Raw genomic sequence first — 9,988 nt, 5'->3', positions numbered from 1 at the left:
GGATGGAGGGAGGAAGTGGAATGGCATGGTGTGGAGGGGCCAGTGACTAGCGTAGCAAAAGGCTCCGGCAGTTTGCGCAAATTGAAATATCTCTGTTAATAAGGATCTCCATCCAACTCCTCTTAGTGCAACCTAAGAGGTCTGTCTCTTTAGGCGGTGCTGGTGTATCTGGGATGTGGACTGGAGGGGTGGAATGGGATGTACAGGGCCTTGCAAAATTATTCATCCCCCTTGGCGTTTTTCCTATTTTGTTGCATTACAACGTGTAATTTAAATTGATTTTTATTTGGATTTCATGTAATGGACATACACAAAATAGTAAAAATTGTTGAAGTGAAATGAAAAAACTCACGGACCAGGCAAGGAGGGCATTAATCAGAGAGGCAACAAAGAGACCAAAGCTCCACGGCGGAGATTGGAGTATATGTCCATAGGACCACTTTAAGCCGTACACTCCACAGAGCTGGGCTTTACGGAAGACTGGCCAGAAAAAAGCTCTTGCTTAAAGAAAATAATAAGCAAACAGGTTTGGTGTTCGCCAAAAGGCATGTGGGAGACTCCCCAAACATATGGAAGAAGGTACTCTGGTCAGATGAGACTAAAATTGAGCTTTTTGGCCATCAAGGAAAACGCTATGTCTGGCGCAAAACCAACACCTCTCATCACCACGAGAACACCATCCCCATAGTGAAGCATGGTGGTGGCAGCATCATGCTGTGGGGATGTTTTTCATTGGCACGGACTGGGAAACCGGTCAGAATTGAAGGAATTGGCGCTAAATACAGGGAAATTCTTGAGGGAAACCTGTTTCAGACTTCCAGAGATTTGAGACTGGGACGGAGGTTCACCTTCCAGCAGGACAATGACCCTAAGCATACTGCTAAAGCAACACTCGAGTGGTTTAAGGGGAAACATTTACATGTCTTGGAATGGCCTAGTCAAAGCCCAGACCTCAATCCAATTGAGAATCTGTGGTATGACTTAAAGATTGCTGTACACCAGCGGAACCCATCCAACTTGAAGGAGCTGGAGCAGTTTTGCCTTGAAGAATGGGCAAAAATCCCAGTGGCTAGATGTGCCAAGCTTATAGAGACAAGATACTTGCAGCTGTAATTGCTGCAAAAGCTGTCTCTACAAAGTATTGACTTTGGGGGGTGAACAGTTATGCATGCTCAAGTTTTATGTTTTTTTGTCTTATTTCTTCTTTGTTTCACAACAAAACATATTTTGCATCTTCAAAGTGGTAGGCATGTTGTGTCAATCAAATGATACAAACCCCCCCAAAAAATATTTTAATTCCAGGTTGTAAGGCAACAAAATAGGATAAATGCCAAGGGGGGTGAATACTTTCGCAAGCCACTGTAAATGGAGCTCCACACTGGAGGAATACGATTCATTTGAGTGTCACAGTGTGTTTGTTTTTGAGTAACAGTAACAGCTTATTAGGTGAATGTGTGTTAATTAAATATTTGTAAGAAACTTAAGCGTATTAAGTGATAAGGAAACATGAAGGAAGTTAAGAGCTTTCGTTTGGGTGGCAGTTTTGGCAGTTTTGGCTAACTCGCTACTCAATACGCAACTTGTCTTTTAATTTTCCTTTCTGGGCGAGGTTCAGAGTGAAAGTTAACCTCAGGTTCCATTAGTACATCAAGAGCAATGAGTTGTACCGTTTTAAATCACAAAGATTCTGTCCATCCTCACATTAGTTGCTCTATCAAAACACTATAATTTGCCCAACCTGCCACTCTCCAGTCATTTGCCCAATCTATCCTCTGGTCAAACAAACTGCAATCACAGCCAGTGCACCACCAGCCCATCTCTCCAAGCAGTCTTCTCAGGCCCTCATATCCAATGGAGACAAATTACGCTTCGCTTTCTGATGGGAAACCCAAGTGAAAGAGGAGAGAGCAAAAAATTATCCTCTCCTGGTTTGACTGCGACACAAATTGAGGAGGGAGCTTGCAGCTGAATTAGGGTAGAGGCAGCCCCCGGGCACTCCAATTTAGATAATCTACTTCGTAATTCATTTTTCTAGAGTTACAACATCCTCTACCCTTTTTGGATGTGTTCAATGGCTTGTTGGGAGGTGTTTAACACGTGTTTCCAGCTCTCTGGTAGGAGGTTTAGCCTTCTTGTCATCTGAAAATGAATACGGACTGTGATACGGACTCCTGTCCACTCAGAGGTCAACATTACTTTGCTCCAAACATTGCTAGAATAAAATTCTAACCCTGAAATATACTGTGGCAAGATATTTAATAAAAAGTTAAAATGTAGATACTGCTATAATTTTATTGGAAATGAAACAAACTATCTGATATCATATTGCCATATTAAAACCCAATTACACAATTGCGAGCACAATTACAACACAGTCAGCTAACACCATTCCATTCCAAGCCGAAAACTCCAGAAAATAAAAACTGATGTTTAATTAATTCAACGTCCAGTTCTACCATTCATTCCTCACCCTTCCCAGAGCTGCTGCTGGTCTAGACTGTAAGCTACTGGTTCCTACAGGTTCCTGTACTGTAGAATACTTACAGACCCACCGCAACCCTCGCCTCTGACGCTCCATCATTTCATTTAGACAAGTGTTCTTAAAATCCACTTAGCAGCGCCGTGAGAGCTACGCTATGGAAACTATGCAATGGGCCTCGGAAAGTTGAACCTGAACATCTGCTTTGAATCTGTTTAGATATGAGCCCTTTTAATTTATCTGTCTCACTCGTCCCCTGCATGTAAAAGTGGGTGACTATGGGGAGAGAGGGAGAGAGAGAGAGAGAGAGAGAGAGAGAGAGAGAGAGAGAGAGAGAGAGAGAGAGAGAGAGAGAGAGAGAGAGAGGGAGAGAGAGAGAGAGAGAGAGAGAGAGAGAGAGAGAGAGAGAGAGAGAGAAAGAGAGAGAGAGAGAGAGAGAGAGAGAGAGAGAGAGAGAGAGAGAGAGAGAGAGAGAGAGAGAGAGAGAGAGAGAGAGGGGGGAATAGAGAGTCAGAGACAAGCTGCTCTAGCCCAAACCTTAATGTATATGAGACACTCTTTTCAGAACAGTGAATACAGGCATAGAGCCTAACCTGATCATTCAACCCTGAATGCAAAGTCTCTGTCTACTACTAACCATCTCTAATATTAGATTAAATGAGATAGGGTACACCACTACTGTAGTGGCATATCTGTAAGAAATGCCTGATCCAATCCATACAGTTATCTGAGATGCAGTACAGAAATCACATTAGTGGCAATATAACAACAAAATTACAACAGCAATCAATTAAAGATACATCAACAATGGTCAAAGCTTAAAGAGTTCAGGCTCGTCATGCCCCTGAAATTAATGAGAGCAATCCAACACGGATAAACCTGAGAGCGATCGAAACACAGATGCTGAGAACTCAGCAGAAATCACACATTCGATAAATAAATCAATAAGTAAATGAGTGAATGAATAAAGGAATGAATGAATGAAAGAAGAAGCAGAGAGAAGAGTGGAAACAAAGTGAGTTGATGACGTCTTCTCATGGTACACAAGCAGTCCGCTGCACTGCGACCACGACGTGACACAAACACACTCAGCATCCATCATCATCATCATCATCATCAACATCAACATCAACATCAACATCAACATCAACATCATCAGCACATGCATACACAGACAAACAAAACCCAGCATCAGCATAGACTACACATGTATAACTAGAGAGACTGACAATAAACTACATTACACAACATATTTCAATAGCCTACTCACTTGTTGAGAAATTTGGCTGAAAGTATTCATTCAAATGTAAAATGTTCATGGCCAAAAAAGCATAATAGTACACTAATAAGCAGTGTAATGTCAGCCCCACATATAAAATAAATAAATACTTTAAAATAACATTCACTGTACACAAGTAAAATAAGAACTTACAAGATTTCATCGTTCTGGAACTCCAGGACCCCTTGGGTATCTTCAAAGTCCTCTCCTCCTCCGCGTGCCGTGCCCTCCACAGTCTTGTAGGGCACCATCACGACCCCACGTGCCCCCGACGTACGAAGCACCTTCACCTCCATGGTGCCCACACTCTCACTCACGTGTGCCACAGGCTCCTCAAACGTGAAGATGCCGGCGTGGTCGTCGTCAAAGATGGTCACAGTTGCCGTGGCGGGCAGGCCGAGACAGGCCACCGCCTCCACGTGATTGGTCTCTGGGTTCTCTACCTCCTCCCCCTCTGCCAGCAGCACTTTGACGTTGCTCAGGTGGATCAGGAAGTTCTCGTCCTCCTCAAAGATGTCATCATCGATGATGCCCACGCGGATCTCCTTCTGTGTCTCGCCAGGCTTGAACACCACCACCCCCTCGGTGAACTCGTAGTCCGAGCCCGCATTGGCTGATCCATCCTCTGTACGGAACTCCACCGACACCGTCTTGGTCAGGTCACCGCCTCGCCGTAGCACGTTAACTGCCACTGTGCCACAGTTCTCCAGGCACTGGTAGGAGCCGGGGTCGAAGTAGATCTTGGAAACGGGGTCGTTATCGGCCACATCGGAGCGAACCTCGTGCAAGCTGACGGCCTTGCGGGCCTGGTCAGCCGCATGCTTCTTCAGGATGTTCCCAGCGCCGGTCATGAGCCTGGTGGCCTGGCAGCGGTAGAAGGCCCTGCTCTTCTGCTGCGAACTCAACACCTGGTAGTTGGCCAGTTCAATCAGCTGCTCCATCTCCTTGTCTGGGTGCTTCTGCTTCAGCTCCTTGAGGATCTTGGCCATGTCGCGGCGGGTCTCCTCCTCATCCAGGTCCTTCACGTTCAGCTCCAGCCCCAGAGGCCCATCCAGGAAGTCCGCTGCATGAGAGTTTAGCATCTTTCCGTCCATCTCAATGTCAACTTTGGATGGGAGCGGGCGGTCGCCCTCCGTCTCAATGATCATGCCTCGCTGCTTGCCAGTACGGTAGCGCTTGTAGACGTACTTGTAGAAGAGCAGGCGTCGGTCAGCGACCCAGGCGAACAACACGCAGATGGGGAAGAAGAAGAGGGTGAGCAGGCCCTCCCACACCTGCACTATGCCAGGGGAGATGACAGCCAGGATCAGGTAGAGCCAGATGTAGGCAAAGATGCTCCAGGTGGCTGTGACGAAGAAGACGCGCAGGTGCTTGACCTTACGGACCTCCCCGTCCGGCACTACGTACACACAGATGCCGATGATGACAAACATGTTGAAGGCGGCGCTGCCCACGATGGTGCTAGGACCCAAGGTTCCCGCATCAAAACCATGGCCGCAAACCTCAATGACGGACAGTAGGATCTCAGGGGCACTAGAACCCAGGGCCATGAGCGTGAGGTTGGACACTGTCTCGTTCCAGATCCGCACGGTGGTGGTGGTGGTCTCTCCATTGGGTCTCTTGATGGTGATCTCTTTCTCCTGAGAGGTGATGACCTCAATGGACGCCATGAAACGGTCAGCGATGATGGACACTCCAAGGAACATGTACACCAGGGCCACGAAGTAGACTGTCGCCCGTGCCACTTTGTCCCCAAACGAGGGATTCTGAGGTTCCCAGATAGGCAGAATTACCCCTTTTTCGCATGCTGTGCCTGCTGTGGTGCACACAGTAACGTTGCCGCTGGCAGTTGGAGACACAAAATGATCCAAGTCCACGTCCGAGGACATAGCCGTCACATGTTGGAATTTGAGAAACAGGATTGCTACGACAACCACAAGCCGAAGGCCAAGGGAGAGCATGGGGGAGAGCTGAAAGTGTCCCATGATTCTGGTGTGGTGTGCTTCCTCTGCTTCCTAAAGGGTTGGAATTATTGGAAATTTAACACAACTTGCTCTCACTGTAATAATAGCGTAATAATAATATGTAGTAATTCACGTTAATTATAATACAGTGAGGGAAAAAAGTATTTGATCCCCTGCTGATGTTGTACGTTTGCCCACTGACAAAGAAATGATCAGTCTATAATTTTAATGGTAGGTTTATTTGAACAGTGAGAGACAGAATAACACCAAAAAGAATCCAGAAAAACGCATGTCAAAAATGTTATAAATTGATTAGCATTTTAATGAGGGAAATAAGTATTTGACCCCCTCTCAATCAGAAAGATTTCTGGCTCCCAGGTGTCTTTTATACAGGTAACGAGCTGAGATTAGGAGCACACTCTTAAAGGGAGTGCTCCTAATCGCAGCTTGTTAACTGTATAAAAGGCACCTGTCCACAGAAGCAATCAATCAATCAGATTCCAAACTCTCCACCATGGCCAAGACCAAAGAGCTCTCCAAGGATGTCAGGGACAAGATTGTAGACCTACGCAAGGCTGGAATGGGCTACAAGACCATCGCCAAGCAGCTTGGTGAGAAGGTGACAACAGTTGGTGCGATTATTTGCAAATGGAGAAACACAAAATAACTGTCAATCTCCCTTGGCCTGGGGCTCCATGCAAGATCTCACCTCGTGGAGTTGCAATGATCATGAGAACGGTGAGGAATCAGCCCAGAACTACACGGGAGGATCTTGTCAATGATCTCAAGGCAGCTGGGACCATAGTCACCAAGAAAACAATTGGTAACACACTACGCCATGAAGGACTGAAATCCTGCAGCGCCCGCAAGGTCCCCCTGCTCAAGAAAGCACATATACAGGGCCGTCTGAAGTTTGCCAATGAACATCTGAATGATTCATAGGAGAACTGGGTGAAAGTGTTGTGGTCAGATGAGAGCAAAATCGAGCTCTTTGGCATCAACTCAACTCGCCGTGTTTGGAAGAGGAGGAATGCTGCCTATGACCCCAAGAACACCATCCCCACCGTCAAACATGGTGGTGGAAACATTATGCTTTGGGGGTGTTTTTCTGCTAAGGGGACAGGACAACTTAATTGCATCAAAGGGACGATGGACGGGGCCATGTACCGTCAAATCTTGGGTGAGAACCTCCTTCCCTCAGCAGGGGCATTGAAAATGGGTCGTGGATGGGTATTCCAGCATGACAATGACCCAAAACACACGGCCAAGGCAACAAAGGAGTGGCTCAAGAAGAAGCACATTAAGGTCCTGGAGTGGCCTAGCCAGTCTCCAGACCTTAATCCCATAAAAAATCTGTGGAGGGAGCTGAAGGTTCGAGTTGCCAAATGTCAGCCTCAAAACCTTAATGACTTGGAGAAGCTATGCAAAGAGGAGTAGAACAAAATCCCTCCTGAGATGTGTGCAAACCTGGTGGCCAACTACAAGAAACGTCTGACCTCTGTGATTGCCAACAAGGGTTTTGCCACCAAGTACTAAGTCATGTTTTGCAGAGGGGTCAAATACTTATTTCCCTCATTAAAATGCAAATCAATTTATAACATTTTTGACATGCGTTTTTCTGGATTTTTTTGTTGTTATTCTGTCTCTCACTGTTCAAATAAACCTACCATTAAAATTATAGACTGATCATGTCTTTGTCAGTGGGCAAACGTACAAAATCAGCAGGGGATCAAATACTTTTTTCCCTCACTGTATAATATGACCATAGTAATACATTTCATATCAATTATTCCCCTGGTGAGTGGTTGCAATGCCTATGCACTTGATTGGAGGGAAAGGAGGAAGCAGAATATTAATTTTAACTGATTCTCTGCAGGGATAATGACTTTTCACATATTTCATGTTTGGTAGTTGGTACTGTAGTGGACATTATGCAGATATGTCATGTGCATAGCATTTTATGAACAATTAGCATCCGGAATCTTTTACAAGGCTCTATAAGGTGACTACACCAGGCTATATAATTCTCCTTAGAGCATGAGATAAAACATGTATACGTTTTAGACTAGTGAAGGGGATGGACGGTTCCCCGACCTTTGAAATAAGAAGGAAGAGAGGAGATCTTGAGTGTGCATAGCCTGCTATGCGCCGAGACACCGCGGGTAAGGGAAGCATCCAGTGAAGCAGGAGGGAAGCGAAATTAACGGTGCTGGACTACTCACCATCAATGTAGTCCGAAAGGAAGCAGACGCGCAAACATCTAGGCAAGATTATAATGGACTAATTTACCATAGGACCTAAGTTTATACCATAATTTCCATAGGAACATTGTATAATTATGAATTATTGTTTAATATCAGCCTATATTAAAATTACCTTGAACAAGAAATCAATAAGACAGTAGGCTAAATATGATAACTAATAATTTAGGTCTAGTATATCAATTTGGTAAACTATGCTAATTGTTATAAGAAAGAAATGATGGAGCGATGGTCACGGCGGTAGCCTATACAATTTGTTGCCGCCTTTAGTGCATCCTTACCCATTTGGAAGGCAACTATTCTTGTCAGATTTACTATAGGAAGGCTACTTGTAAACGGACTGTTGTGTGATTTCTATTGTTTTCGACGGTATCATCAGTTTATTTAATGTAATATATTAATGACTAGGCTTACAGAACATAATAATTCAATATAGACCCCCTATTCCCTAATCCATAGTTGGAATCCACATATTAGAAATTCAATAGAAAACCTCTATTCCCTAATCCATATGGAATCCGCATATTATAAATCCCAATGCTACGGCACAACCTGCACAAATAACCCGCATAGGTCTACGTGAATGCATTTGGCGCAATGAATAACTCCGGAGTAGGGCAAATATACCTCCAGTAGGCTAGTCTAGGCATGCTATTGCCGACATGGATCAATTTATGCGGGTTTAGGCACGTTGTACACTAGTTTCAAGTGCATATTTGGAAACATTGGCAAACGACCACGTATTCTTGTGGCAGGCAGGCAAGCAAGAAAGAGCAAGCAGGAAAACCAATTCCTACAAATTGAGATATTCTCAAAGCTAAAATATTCTCAATAGAAGTCGCCATCAAGGCTTTACCATTTTAATCTCAGACAGAATGGTCTACTAATCCCAGTAGATCCGTATAACAAAGAATAGCCTATGCAGAATATAGGATGGCCAAGACATGAGCCCACATTGTATCTCACAGCTCCATCGAGTGGACTAAACTTGGTGTAACAAGATTGTGCCACAAAAATACACTATTTTGCCATGTTAATGATAACAATATAAGCAGAATCATACCTTTTACAAGATATATCGGTAAGATCCACAGGCAGAAGTCAGCAATAGTAGTTGTAGTAGCCTAGACGTCAAAATGCCAAAGGGAGCCGCAAGAGCTTTCACTAGCCTAGTATTACAGCTCACTTTCGTGTTGGTTTTTATACGAAATCAAGGCGAGATACCCTGATGAAGAAAAAACTAGTTAAAGATTCCCATGCACTCGCAGTTTTCCACGAACTGTATTTGATGAACAGATAACTGACGTTTTATCAGCAAATCTGCAAATCGGAGATCTAAAAGGTGCACTGAGAGTTCTTCCTGATTATTTCCCCTCTCTCCCTCCCTCCCTCCCCCTCTCTCTCTCTCTCTCTCTCTCTCTCTCTCTCTCTCTCTCTCTCTCTCTCTCTCTCTCTCTCTCTCTCTCTCTCTCTCTCTCTTTCACTCGCCTTCTCTCACTCAACCTCTCTCCTTTCCTATTCGATGTGTGGACAGAACACAGAGCTCCGCGCACAGAGACCGACTCCAAAGTGCGTTTAGAATGCGGGCTTCTTCGGTGGAGGCGGACAAACTCCCGGATTACACTTTTTCCCACAGCTCTCCCGCTCGGGTATTATTCTATCCACATCAATTTCAAAAAGAGCAAAGGTAAACGAGACTAGCAATGCGGCCCGCTGCCAACCCGCTTATCAACACCAATACCCTCCCATCGCTCCACTTTAAATACTTGGGGTAACGTTGTATACATTGTAAATAGGCCTACATTTCAATAAACTTGGTAATTACAGTACAATGTAATACATCATGCATCATATGATTTTCCTTATTTTTTTTAACAAGTAGGATACCATTATATCTTGATGCTAATCTTATGAAGGTTGCATTGAGATTGGGTCAGTCTTGCCGTAGCATTTTGCTACGGCTGGCCATGCTTTCCACCTGGCTACCACTACCCCGGCCACCAGC

The 9,988-nt window shown here is 44.8% G+C and overlaps 1 protein-coding gene across 3 annotated transcripts in view; it reads right to left on the bottom strand.

Annotated features, from left to right (window-relative positions):
• LOC121553329 (sodium/calcium exchanger 1) overlaps positions 1 to 9,348 on the bottom strand; it is a 169,300-nt gene extending 159,952 nt beyond the window's left edge. For all 3 annotated transcript variants that reach the window (XM_041866358.2, XM_041866359.2, XM_041866360.2), the window contains exons 1-2: positions 9,047 to 9,348; positions 3,912 to 5,773 (exon numbers count right to left, since the gene is read on the bottom strand). In XM_041866358.2, the coding sequence (XP_041722292.2) occupies positions 3,912 to 5,743 (1,832 nt within the window). In that variant the 5' untranslated portion in view covers positions 5,744 to 5,773; positions 9,047 to 9,348. The remainder of the gene's footprint in view (positions 1 to 3,911; positions 5,774 to 9,046) is intronic.
• Between the last annotated feature and the right edge of the window lie 640 nt (positions 9,349 to 9,988).

The sequence above is a fragment of the Coregonus clupeaformis genome, chromosome 37 (assembly GCF_020615455.1).
Source record: "Coregonus clupeaformis isolate EN_2021a chromosome 37, ASM2061545v1, whole genome shotgun sequence".
Classification (NCBI taxonomy): Eukaryota; Metazoa; Chordata; class Actinopteri; order Salmoniformes; family Salmonidae; genus Coregonus; species Coregonus clupeaformis.
Note: the sequence above shows the minus strand (reverse complement) of the source record. Positions and strands in the feature narration are given on the sequence as shown.